The 13262-nt window shown below is 36.0% G+C and overlaps 7 protein-coding genes across 7 annotated transcripts; 4 read left to right on the top strand and 3 right to left on the bottom strand.

Annotated features, from left to right (window-relative positions):
• Positions 1 to 201: 201 nt before the first annotated feature.
• Positions 202 to 1249, bottom strand: C9374_010855 (uncharacterized protein; the record flags this gene model as incomplete). The annotated part of the gene is made up of 3 exons (XM_044686445.1): positions 202 to 786; positions 870 to 1167; positions 1215 to 1249. The coding sequence occupies 3 exons, from the start codon at positions 1247 to 1249 to the stop codon at positions 202 to 204; spliced, it is 918 nt and encodes a 305-aa protein (XP_044543459.1).
• Positions 1250 to 2947: 1698 nt separating this feature from the next.
• Positions 2948 to 4813, top strand: C9374_010854 (uncharacterized protein; the record flags this gene model as incomplete). The annotated part of the gene is made up of 1 exon (XM_044686444.1): positions 2948 to 4813. One exon carries the CDS (start codon positions 2948 to 2950, stop codon positions 4811 to 4813), a length of 1866 nt encoding a protein of 621 aa, XP_044543458.1.
• A 467-nt stretch (positions 4814 to 5280) lies between these two features.
• C9374_010853 (uncharacterized protein) lies at positions 5281 to 6534 on the top strand (the record flags this gene model as incomplete). The annotated part of the gene is made up of 1 exon (XM_044686443.1): positions 5281 to 6534. One exon carries the CDS (start codon positions 5281 to 5283, stop codon positions 6532 to 6534), a length of 1254 nt encoding a protein of 417 aa, XP_044543457.1.
• Positions 6535 to 6693: 159 nt separating this feature from the next.
• C9374_010852 (uncharacterized protein) lies at positions 6694 to 7677 on the top strand (the record flags this gene model as incomplete). Its single annotated transcript, XM_044686442.1, has 1 exon — positions 6694 to 7677. One exon carries the CDS (start codon positions 6694 to 6696, stop codon positions 7675 to 7677), a length of 984 nt encoding a protein of 327 aa, XP_044543456.1.
• Positions 7678 to 8466: 789 nt separating this feature from the next.
• C9374_010851 (uncharacterized protein) lies at positions 8467 to 9066 on the top strand (the record flags this gene model as incomplete). Its single annotated transcript, XM_044686441.1, has 1 exon — positions 8467 to 9066. The coding sequence occupies one exon, from the start codon at positions 8467 to 8469 to the stop codon at positions 9064 to 9066; it is 600 nt and encodes a 199-aa protein (XP_044543455.1).
• Positions 9067 to 9506: 440 nt separating this feature from the next.
• Positions 9507 to 10142, bottom strand: C9374_010850 (uncharacterized protein; the record flags this gene model as incomplete). The annotated part of the gene is made up of 1 exon (XM_044686440.1): positions 9507 to 10142. One exon carries the CDS (start codon positions 10140 to 10142, stop codon positions 9507 to 9509), a length of 636 nt encoding a protein of 211 aa, XP_044543454.1.
• An 855-nt stretch (positions 10143 to 10997) lies between these two features.
• C9374_010849 (uncharacterized protein) lies at positions 10998 to 13141 on the bottom strand (the record flags this gene model as incomplete). The annotated part of the gene is made up of 2 exons (XM_044686439.1): positions 10998 to 11314; positions 11365 to 13141. The coding sequence occupies 2 exons, from the start codon at positions 13139 to 13141 to the stop codon at positions 10998 to 11000; spliced, it is 2094 nt and encodes a 697-aa protein (XP_044543453.1).
• Positions 13142 to 13262: the final 121 nt, after the last annotated feature.

Below are 13262 nucleotides of genomic sequence, written 5' to 3'. Positions count from 1 at the left end.
GAATTATTGTAAATCTTGAACATGTTATACATGCCATTTGAGTGTAATTCTTTTCAGAATGGCACACCTTGGATGTTCGTGGGTGAGTGAGGTTTTCTCGGGATCTAGATCCGTGATCAACTTTCTTCAGCTATTCCTCACAAATTATTCTTTTCATTTAACTTAATATTTTAGATGCACTTTCCATTCATGACCCTACTACTACTTGTTCAAGATTCCAAACAATTTCTTTTTCATCTCTGATTCCTTCACTTGTGCAATGATGGTTTTAGTGAGTTTAGCTTTCTTTTTGTTAAGGGTCTTGTCCTTATCGTAATGAATTTTGTCCATATGAATCTTAATTTGGTATTTTGTGAATTTTCTTTGACATAAAGGACATTCTACAAGATCTTCATAAAACACCACTGAGGACGAAAAGCTGATTCGTCGTCGGCTGGAGGATGATACCGCTTGGTTTCTTTGAACCATGTCATCCAAAGTATTTGTTTGTTCCATTGCTGATTGCTCGTCTTGGGTCTCAACTTTAGCTCGCTCTGAATCCTTTGATGACTCTGGTTCTCGAACTTGAATGGTCTTTTTCTTTTTGTTCGACATGGTTTTGGGTTTTTTAGACTTCTTTTTCCTTTTCTTACTTGCTGAGATGCTTTCATTATTGGGAGTAGTGATGATTTCATTGTGATCCTTGTTTGGGTCGATTCGGAGGTCTCTTATTCCGATTTCATTGTCCTCTTGGGACTGTTTGAGAGATGAAATACTCTCTTCTAATGACCTAACATATTTGTCCATCTTTAAGCATGATTTTCAAACAGATAAGCCACACAGTTGGTGATGAGAAATACAAGAGATGAACATGATCATCGGAAACAAACCATTTGTAAATCATCATTAATTTTCCCTAACACTTCATCGCTATCAAAGCTTTCTTTCAGTTTTGAAGTTTTCTTCTTTGAGTTTACAACAGTGATCGTGGTTTGATGATGAATAGGTACACTGTCGAACGCCTTTTCCAACTCGACAAGGAATTGTTGTCTTGTTTCATACAAGCAATCTTTCAATTTTCGTTCCACGTTTTTGAACTGTTCCATGTCGGAGGCTTTTAATACGTTATGGATGACTAGTTTGGAATGTCTAGAGTAAAGATTGTTAAGAAGGGAGTTGAGCTTGGATCTTTGTAAAATCAGACGAAAATGATGATTCCACTGAAAGAAACTTACAAAGGAGATGATCGTGTTCGACGGTTTTGTTCCATTTTTTTTTACAATTCTCGCAAACACAAGAACTTTGAATAACATTATTTTAAACCCAGACCAATTTTATTGGATTTAAAAACAGCACATTCAACAAAAAAGCCCTTTTCATATCATTGCCATCTTTGCAAAATCAAGACACAAGACGATGTGTCTTAAGTTTGCAAATAAAAGTGGAGCAGTTTTTGCCTGTTACCAAAACTGGCCTAGGTACGACTACCTATGATCGCCAGTTTTTGCATGCAAAAACTGCGCCACTTTTATGTATCGATGAAGAGGGTTGACAATTTTTGAGATCATCTTAATCATTTGACCGTGAGTTTCTAATCTCAAACAACCTCCGATCTTCTAAACTGAGTTACTGTTTGGAGTTAACTAATGTTTTGAAGAAGTGGTCATTCCATTGGCATCGATCGTAAGACGGTTGTGTGCTTTTATCTTTGCACAACGGAGAACAAGTGGGTAGCCCATATTCGGAATGCAGGCATAATAATTATGCTTGGAGAATTGAAGAACATGTCCACACTCTCTCCATTTGGAATGATCATTGTATGCAGTACAACCATTTGGAGTGCAACTGAAGGACACCACGCCAACGTATTCAAGTTTGGGCTTTGTGGCGGCTCTACTGTTAACTTGTCTGAAAATGGTCATTTCCAAGGTGCCATCGTTGGAGCGACAATCGATAACGAATCTGTCCTTGTTGAAAGGAACAGGCTCCCCTTTTTGAATGAGACGTTTGTGCTGTTTAAGCCAGCGTTCAAGTTCACGATTGTTATCAGCACCTTGATCAGTTGCAGTGTTCTCGTGTTGTGGTACTAACCAAAGCCATAAAGAAAAGCCTGGATATGGAACGACGGTTGGACCAAAACAGATAACATCAGTTGGAGCACGACTAACCTGGTTGGTACCAGGTAGGCTCGAAGAAGAAGCGTAAGGCGGAGTGCTGTGGTCTGGCTTGCGTTCGATTGGTGTTGTTGGAGTTTGACAGCTGTCATTGGCTCTTTGATTGTGAGCAGAGAATTATTGACATTTTGTTCTTCGAAGAGAGTTGTTAATGCCACTGGTGGATTTGTGACATTTTCAAAAGAACGTCCGTAGCTTAATGAGACTGAATTTACAGTCACATATTGTGAGCATAGAAAGTAACACATTCCCAGGTAGGAAATTTCAAGATATTTTCAACCGCTCAATATAGCTCTTACCTTCGAACGTATGTGATTGGAACAACAGGTATTAATATTGATGAAAGGTCATGACTAATGGAAAGACTGAAACAACCTTGTATCGACCTGCAGATCGCTTTGGAAAGCCAGTCGTGGCTCATTTCAAAGGTGTAGTCTCTTTGAAGAATCGAAGATATGGAATTTGGTCCGAGGGGGGTCCAGTGTTGTTTTCTAACGTAATTGCTTGCGATAATAGAATTCAAATAGGATGCCCACCAGTAGGTATTGTTTGTACATCATCATGTTTATTCTTTTTTACTTGTTTGGGTAAAATATTAGGGACCTGTTGGAATTTTAGATTCTTCCTTAATTGGCGATTCAGAAAATGTTGGAGATTTGAAATCCATGCGCCCGGTTATTGGTTGTAATGTCCACTCTACTATTGGTTTTGCTTTTGAATTGGAAGATGTAGACTATGAAAGCCCTTCATCAGAGCCAATAAACAACAGAAATGCTTGGTCAACTTAAAAAAAAATGATGTGTCCACAATCTCAGAGTGATACCGAACATGAGACTATGGTATCGGAGCTTTCTCTAGACTCTGTATTCATCATCATGGAATTTCTTCCAGTGTCTGATATTTATCACATGCTGCTTGTTTGTAAATCGTGGAATCGGTTAGAAAAATTTGAAATATTTTGGAAACAAATTTTATCTCATTATGTAAAGAGCCATCAAAAGAATTATGAATTATTATTGAACAACAGTCCTACTAAACACCATTCCGACGTTTACAAAGTTTTAATCGCTCAATGTAAAAAATTCCATGAAATGCATATCGTGAAAGAAAAGGCGGTAAATAGAGAAAAATTTAAACAGTATATGGAAAAAGATGAAGAATCAGAAATGGGAAGATCTATTACATTTGGCTGCCGTTTTAAGAAATTGTTTACTTCAGCTGTTGTTGCCGAGTTCAGCACCACAATATCAAGATCATGGAGTAACATAATAATGAATAATTATCCATCACAATTAGTACAATGCCTGAACGGAAAGGTAGATACTGGAACTGTGTGTGATATTCTATTCAAGACCATTGAAAAAGTGGTTGCAAATAAGAATGGTATACTTTATGACATTCTCAGAAATAAGCATTTAGACGCAATTACCACTTACATATTTCACCATTTGGACTCCTTACAGGTCGTTGATATTGATCTTGAGAGATTTTTTACAAGATACAATCCTATATTGACAGATGAGCATTTATTGTTGTACTTTTCTAACATGTTTTATGTACGTCCATCAAGTTATGAGATTTTTAAAGATTACATTAGCCAATCTGGCAATTTTGAGAACACTACACGGCTGAAACCCAATGAACAGTATTACAGAAAAGGGTTTTTGAACAGCTTAATAAGGGAATGTTTTCAACGATTTAACTTTGACGCTGCAAGATTAACAAAAAACCTTTTTATTCAACTATGCAACAATGCAAATGCTTGGAAAGATTACATTGACGCTTTGGAAAGTAGAATTAGTGCTATTGATACGCTCTCTTATTCGGGATATACAGACCTTGAATTATGTTCCAAAGCGATAGTTGACTACATTGACGTGATGGAAATTGAACATTTTGATGTACAAAAACTTGGGCGTAACGCTAGACCTATCTTGGCCATTCCTCATTTTGTTGACATTTGTGATACAATTTTCATTCCTAGAGGCTTGCTCAACCATGATGATTTATTATTCATATTCCATTATTACGGTTGTCTGTATCCTCATATTGCAAAATATTGCATGGGAAAAGCCAACATAGATATTTATAGCGTTGCCCATGACGAAACCAACAATAAGAATATCAACATGATACGAAATTATATTTGCACCTACGCAAGCTATTCAGCTGAAAAGGTTTTAGGATATTTGTTTACAGAATTTGGATATCAGAATATTGATCTAACCAAGTTAGCTCAACAAATTTCTCCGAACAATCCAGAACTAGAAATTGCTGTTATGCGCCAATCTATGCAAACGACGATTCAACGTCAATTTTCGTATGATGAGGTAGTAGAGAGTGTTAAGCTTTTAATGACTCGTGTAGTTTCTATGGATTTTGACGTTTCATTCATCCACCAAGTGAGCGTGAACACTAGAAACAGCTATTTTAATTACTATTACACTCATGTGATGGAAATGAGTAAGGCATTGGAGTATTTATTGGATCATGTTTTGGTGGGAGCATTCCCTTTTCTCAATACGTACAGCCACTCTTGTCACGCGATGAAATGCAAAGCATTACTGATGTTCCAGCTTCTTTTTCACATTATGCTATCACAAGTGATGAGTATATGGTTGGTGTATATTTATATGCGACCAAGCTCATTGCAGAGTTAAAATCGCAATACGCAACAAACCAATTGTAAAAGTTTCTTTTTGATTAATATAGGATGTACATGGATGAGGTTAATTACAGGGACATTTGATTAGTCAGAAAAACACATGTTTTCGAAGGTGTAGCATCTCGACATTACTCGACTCACATGGATGCGTTGTGAGAGAGTTTCTTTAAAGACAGAATATGACAATAATTTCACCTTCTTTGAAAGAATATTTGGAAGAGAGTTGTTGAAGTTTGGTAAATTCTTGTTCTCTTTGGTTTAAATCTTGTGTCCATGTAGAGATGGTGGACTGGAGTTGCTTCATCATTTGTTGTAACACATAACCATCTTAACAACAGTTCCAGTCGAAAAACTAAGCCACTCTAGGATAGTTCACTTTTGTGTTTGGGAATTGAAGAGGTCCAAATAAATTTATTCACTCAACAACTCGTGAACTTGCACAAAGATCTCAATCACAAAAAAATGTGTTCGTTGGTGTTTGATCTGGGCTCGAGTCAATCTCGTATTGGTTTCTCTGGTGACGATGCACCCTATGTAGTGTTCCAAAGTGTGGTTGGTCGTTATCATAATCATCAACAAGATTCAATTTTTTCATCATCATGGGATCCTCAAGTTCAGCTCATTTCAACAACTCCCCAAGATCAATTTTTAAAATCATCATCAACCATTCCGGAATATTTGGATATTGAATATCCCATCGAGAGAGGAGTGGTTACTCATTGGGATTCAATGGAATTATTGATAGAACACTATTTAAATGTTCTTGCCAATAAGCAACATCCGAACAATTCAACAGCTCAAGAAGACGCCTTGACTTCCATGATGATTCTATTTACAGAACCTGCTCTCAACCCTATTGAAAATAGATTGCAATACTTTTCCTTATTATTTGAACGTTTTCAAGTACAGACAGCTCAATACCAGCTCACTGGAGTATTATCTGTCTATGCTTCAGGAGGATTTTCTGCATTCAGTATTGAATCTGGAGATGGCGTGACCACTATATTGCCCATCTACGAGGGACATACCATGCCAAGTTGTATCAAACGATTGGATTTGGGAGGAAGAGATATCACGGATGAGTTGATGAAACGATTGATGGAGAGAGGCGAGTTGTCATCCATGATGAATAATACTTTATCTGCAACTAGCAACAACCAAACTTTCAAGAGCATGAATCATTATTATCAATGTCACGAACAAGTGAAAAAGATCAAGGAACAACAATGCTCCATTAGGACATCTTATTGGGAAACTTATGATGATACGACATTCAAGCAATATGAACTTCCAGAAGGTGGTGTTTTGAAATTGTGTGAACGAGATTTACAAGAGTGTGGAGAGCTCATGTTTCAACCAGAATGTTTCATGCACACTGACACTTCTGCCAAGAGTTTGACAGGTTTAGGAGATTTAATTTTCGAAGCAGTGAGTGGTGCTGGAATTGATTGCAGAAAAGATTTATATGGAAATCTTGTGTTGAGCGGAGGAAACACTCTCATGTCCAACCTGGGCGCAAGAGTGAGCAGTGAAATGATAGCAAGAGCTCCCTCTGCTGTGAAAATCAAAGTAGTGGCCCCTCCTGAACGGCTTCATTCAGCATGGATTGGTGGCTCAATTTTATCCTCTCTTTCTACATTTCAATCACAATGGATTACGCGAGGAGAATTTCATGAAGTTGGACCTTCAGTGGTATTTAGAAAATCACTTGTTTAAGGTGTGCATTCACTGTGAGCCATTATACATTCTCTTGTGGAGTCATCAACCTTCCAGTTCAACTAATTTCTCTTTGTGAGCATTGCAAGTTCATTGTGTGCAAAATTATTTCCGGTCATTGTTAATTAAACACATTGAGGTGAGACACCACCGAAAAAAATGTCACCATGGAACAAACTCATTCCGAACTGGTTTTCGAAACTAGTATTGAAAAACTCGGACAACAACGACCATGAAACCAACAAGACGAACTCCTGCTTTGCTCAAAGTGAAATTCCAGAAAGAAGGATGACACATCCTATCACAGGACAAGTATTACTTCGACTGACAGCTATCAAGAAAGACGTTGGCCAACATGTTGTGTATCAATATGAAACAACCTCATTGACAAATCCGCAATTATTGATTGCAATTTGTTCAAATCGAGAGCTCTATGGACAGCCATGCGAGGATTGTGTGACATCATTGGAATTGAAAATTTACATTTCTGGAAATAACTCAAATAATTCATCTATTTCTTATCAAAAACAAATAGAAGCATGTAGATTATGTGGACTACTCGATTATTTCTCAAGTGAACAAGCAGCATGGACTTATTTAATTGAATTTTTAGATGGGGGAGAAGGATATGTGAAACAACATGTTGCAAGATTGGATATTGGATGTTTATTGGAATTGAACGAGAAAAGAATGATTGAGAATTTTATTGTTAAAAAGAGTGCCACTATGTCCTCCGAAGAATTGGTGTCGTATTGTGTCAGTTGTTGTCATGAATCCATGATCAGTGACGAAAACGTGACAGAATTTCATTTTGATGAACTCAAATTATTCAAATCAAAATTTAACATCAATTTGAGAAGAAAATGGATGAAAATAGTTTACAACTCTCAAGAACTTGAATATGAGGAATGTTTGATAGAGGACATGCCATTCTTGTGTTATAACACACTCATATTCAATGGAGAAATGATTCTCAAAAGCATCTTTTCATTCAATACTCATTTCTTGGAACAAGTTCCAGAGTATTCACAAGATCTGGTGTTCAAAATTGACAAGAGACATTTCCGATCCATGTGTTCAATTTGCCAAAGAAATTCTCATCCAAGTGTTTGGGTTCAAACGATTATTATTATTCGAAAATAATTTAGTTTCATCCAAAACACGACCATTGTTAAAAGCAGTATGGACATTGATCATGACACAAATTCATGTTCCAGAATTTGCCTTAATATTTCCTGTGTTTTGGCCTCAAACAAGTGAATTACCTGATTTACCACAAGCTCTGTGGAAGATCATGACAACGACAATGAATAATGATTTTGAGCCTGAGACGTTGCATAACATTTCCATAACTTGCAAACACTACACTTTTGAGAACACTGATTTTTAATCGAAGAACAACAACAAGTACATTTTGAATAATGGTGTGAAACTTTATTCATCAAGCATTGTATTACAGCAGGATGCTTGTCCTGGCCCCAAGAAAACGAGCAACAACAAAACCATGTCCATAGTCATTGATCATGGAAGACAAATAACTTAACATACGCGACTGTCACTTCTTAAACATCCAACAAAGACCTATCACTGTGAGTTCAATCAATTCAAACAAACACCGCTCTGCTCTCATTTAAAAACAAACTATGTTAAAATAAATGTAATGTAAGCAGTATCATGTTGATAGTATATTGAGATTTCTTGCCTCATTATGGCTAGTTTGGAAATCCAATTTACCGCTTTACTGAAAACCAGTAATAGTTTTACAACATGAAATTACAATGTGATTCCTTTTCACTGTGGATTCATAGGCTTTGCAAAGGCTTTAAAAAATTGTAGTTGGACCAACAACGGACGAGCGGGAGTGATGAATAGCTTTGAAACACTTATAAGTTTCTCTTGAACCACCACCACCTTAACACCAATAACAAAAAAATGGTTCCACAACATCCATCATCATCCAATGAATACAGTATGTCCAATAATGCTGCAAGTTACCTAACCCTGAGCGTCCATGAAAAAGCTGCAGTAGACGCTGATAATGAGCGCAATATTGTACTCATTGAGCAGAATGGGAATTCATCAACGAGCTCAAAAAGCTCGTCAAGCAAGACTTCCTCTCCTCAAAAGGGAGATTTGCAGGTCGATGAATTAAGTGAGTCAAACACCGAGTTTGATGAAATGGAGTCTTCACTAGGAAAAAAAACCATGGTAAGCCTTTCCGGTATCCATAAGGCTCTAGTGGAGCTCAAAGACTACTCGAAAAAGTCTGACGACCGCCAACAGGAGATGTTGAATGTAATGCGCGAGACACAGCAGCAGCATCAGGAAGTGTTGAATGTGTTGTATGAGCAACGGCAACAGCATCAGCAACAGCATCAGGAAGTATTGCATGCGTTGCTCAATGTAATGCGCTCCTCACAACAACAGCACCAGGATTTGATGGGTGTGTTGATTGCGCAACAGCAAGAACAAAAACAGCAGCACCAGGATTTGATGAAAGAACTACAAAAACAACAAAATAATAATAAATAATACAGTTTCTACTACTTTCGTTGGTGTGTGTGAGGTTTCGATAACAATCCCGATCTTGATCTAAAAGAGGGGCTTTTAGCTGAGTGAGAATTACCGGCTCTTTTAGGATCTTCTTTTGCTAAATACCTATTCGTCTGCCTACTCCAGATTGCTGTAAAAAATCAAAACAATCGAACATAATAACGATACGTCCATCACAAAAAAGGCATCGTGTAACAAACTCATTCCCAATAAATTTTCGAAACTAGGTTTCCTGTTTTTTAGCCTCAAACAAGTGAACGACCTGATTTACCACAAGCTCTGTGGAAAAATCCTAACAACGACAACAAATAATGATTTTGAACCTGAGACATTGCATGACATGGAAACATGGATCTTGGTTATTCTCAAAATTGTTTGCCTCATTGATTTTTAATCCAAGTAGAACAACAAGTACATTCTTACTGCAATTCACATGTTTTTCGTTGTTGCGTGAGGTCAACATGCAACTGTGCACAGCTCCTCAAACCATACAATGCACTGTTACAAGCCACCTCCAATACTGTTCTATCTTGTGCATACTCATAAACACCAGTGACATGAGGAAAGTTCAATAATGTACGAGAAATTTGATTCTCAAACTCGTTGGCAGTATAAATATCTGAGAGCACGAGAACAATGGGAGAAAAAGGATATTGTAAAATCACCCGACGTAAGCAAGGTAATAACTCAACGGTTTCCAATGTGTCAAGGTTGATCTCTGACTTGATTTCTTTCAATTTCATAGAATCAAATAAAAATATCACTGCATCACTGAAATAAAGAGCATCGCGATTCTTCCACAATTCATCCAAATTCTCTTCAATTTTCTCACAATAATTTCCTTCTTTGAAAAATGTGTTCTTGAAATTCATCTCAGTGTTTGATTCATTACGTGCAAATTTTAAGCGACAATTCAATCCTTGAATAATAGTTTGAGAAATTGTTAAACTACAATAAGGAATGAGAGGACCAGCTTCTGAATAGACGCAATATTCAAAATCTCGAAGTAAATTATGTCGATCATAATTTTCATCGTTCATTAATTCATCATCCATGTGAAAGGCAATGTGAAGAGGTAACAAGATTTTGAATCCTTTTGTATGGGTTTTGTAGAGCTACGTAACCGAACTAGTGGTTGGTTATTAAATTTCCAAAAATTACATGTTAATTGTTGGATTTCGAAATGAAGAATTTGATTATACATTTCGAATAGAGTCATGTCCTTGTGAAATTTGTTAAATAATTTTGAATGTAAAGATAAATGTTGAGTGATGCAATCTTTGATGGTTTCAAGCTGTGAATGTATGTCATTCTGATTATATTTGGGAATATACATAATTCCATCTTTGGTAATAAATAATTGTGTCAAAGTTTTATAGACATGGAAAAGAGTTTTCACCTCTGTGACGTTTCTAATCCAGGGAGTATTTGTTTCATAACGTTTATCAAACAAATAGTCTTGATCGTTTGCAATTTTCAACTCGATGTATTTTTCAAATTTTTCAACTACACGTCGATAAACATTCCAAATTCGAAATTGCATAAATTTAAATCCATACACATCTAGAATTTCTTGCACATTATTTAAAAAAAAATTTTGATATATTTCCGAATCATTATTTGGACTGATGAAGTTTTTGTAAAATTGTAACCATTGAAATAACACTCGAAAAATCGATCGTTTATCGCAATACGAAAATATTTCATCAATGAGATCGAATTGACCCTGTTCTACAAGCAATCGGAGTGGTGGTGTCATCTCCAATATTTTTGTTGATTTTTAATTTTCTTGAAAGATTTTTTAAGAACAAATTTCGAAATTTTTTGAATTTGGAAATAATAATTTTGTTTAATGTGAAATCAACTCTTCAATGGTAAATCCATATTTTGATCCAATTTTTTGCATATTTTCATTCAGTGTCCTTAATAACATTTCTGATTTGATGGTTTTCCAAAATTCGAGGAGAAGTTGGAAATAATTTCATGTTCGAACTTGTTTCAGAAGAAGAAGATAAACTCTCACTGCTTGAATGTTCGTCTGACGTAGAATTTTGATATTTTCGATTTCTGAGAATTTCAACAACGGACTGAATGGAGGAAATAACTTCGACCGTTCGATTTTGAGCAGAGCTGTAATAGAGTGATGTTGGTATTTTGGTATTCATGTTAATATGTGAAACGAGAGTGAATCGTGTTTGGTTTTCAGAAACTTTTTCAATAATGGTTCCTATTGACAATTGACAGTTAGGAGTCCATTCATCAAAAAATACTACCAACCTCCAAAAAATATTCCACGTGTATGATTCTTCACAACATCAATCTTATCCTCATTGTATTGATAAGGAGCCCTCACCAATGTAAAATTCGAATAAGGATCTTTACAAATTTCTCTAAAAATTTTTTCACTTCTCGTTCCATTCAAATCCCACATGGCCAATGTTTCATTTCGCAATGACATGCTCACTAAAAACTCTCTTGATTTCAAAGGAAAACCTAATTTGAAAAGCATTCTTGTGGCCCAAGTCGAGTGAAATTCATCTTCTTGACAAGATGTCATGTTTTCACACGAATTGGAATTCCCATTTTCTTTCAACGGAGGATTTGACAATGCTCTCCTCTTTCTATTTGTGGAAAAATCACATGACACATATTCCAATGGATTGGATTCTTCATTCATTTGATCTCCAACAATTCTCGAATATTCAGCATCCAAAATCGAATACAAAACTTCCAACGGAGATGCATTTAAAATTCCAGTTTGTTTAAATAATCGATAAGATTTCTTCTTTTTTGGATGTTTTAAGTCAGCAGTATAGGCACATGTCCAATTCATGGATGCAACTGGAGCGTTGGATCCATTTTGATTTGTATTTTCTTGTTTTTCATGGTTCACAATAGGTGGATCTAATTTTGTAAATAAATTATTCGACATTGCCAATGAATGAATAAATCGAAAATGTTTTTCATGAACCATTCGATTTTGAGTGAATGGTTCTTCTAAAATTTCATCCAATTCCAAAGCTAGTTGTGTTAAATCTTTTGTAAGTAATTGTTGATTTAAACCTCTTGGAGAAAGAGTAGGAGGAGGAGAAGTGGAAGGCAATAAAGAATTGGGCGATGAGGATTGAGAATCTGATGAGGAATTGAAACTATTTACAATAAGGAAGAATTGGGAAGGTACCAATTTTGGATGATTCGTGACATTGGAATCATTTTCTTGAGATGATTGACTCTGAGAAGATACTGGACTTGAGTCATGAATGGCACCATTGTTATGACCAGTATTGTTGTAGTTGTTTCCATTGTTGTTTGGAGCATTAAGGTTGGATGGTAATAATTTCTTTTCTCCAATTTCCAAAAAAAATAATTCCAAGACATTATTCCATAATTGTTGACTTTGTGAATCTTGTTGACGAGGAGAGGTGGGAGTGTTGGAATGAGAAGGAGCTGAATTTGGTGGTGACTGATTGTTGTTGTTATTGTTTGAGGAATTGGACATGTTGGAGTTTTGAAGTTTTTGTTTGAGAATTTGTAAATTTTGAAGAATACATTTCACGAAAAGGTCACTCGATGTAAATCTGAAGAAATTATCACTTTTTAGAGAGTAATGGAGATGTGTGTAAATCTTGTCAAAGATGGCTTCAAGTGAGGACAGATTGTCATGATTTCCATTTTTAGAAATTGTTGACTTTTCAAATTCTGACATGCATTGATCTTTCAGAGTTGCTGGTAAATTCACTTGTCTCGATGAATCATCTCTAATATACCATTGAATCATTTTCTTTGCCTTTTTAAATCGTTTTTTGTAATCCTCTTTTGGACACAATTTAAAATCTTCAATTTCATAAATGAGATCAAGAGTCATGTCATTGTGTTCACATGTCAAGAATTCTCGAAATGCCATCACAAAATCATCCTCTCGACCTCTCTCTAGAAATTCATTGAATTTAATCGAATAACATTTGGTCATTTCCTTGACAAGAGTAAAAAATTGTGCTGCATTCGAAAGTGAACCATTCGGTGCGTTCATGGTTGTCATGATCGAGTCCATCATGATGATGATTCTGTGGTTGTGGTGGTGGTGAGGCAGAGACAATGATGAAAATGCAGAATAGTATATCAAAATCTTGGTATTTCTTTGGTTATGAATAATTCTCACAAGACGAATGAGGACA

The sequence above is a fragment of the Naegleria lovaniensis genome, assembly GCF_003324165.1.
Source record: "Naegleria lovaniensis strain ATCC 30569 chromosome Unknown tig046, whole genome shotgun sequence".
Classification (NCBI taxonomy): Eukaryota; Heterolobosea; class Eutetramitea; order Acrasida; family Naegleriidae; genus Naegleria; species Naegleria lovaniensis.
This window is presented reverse-complemented; position numbering and strand designations above follow the sequence as displayed.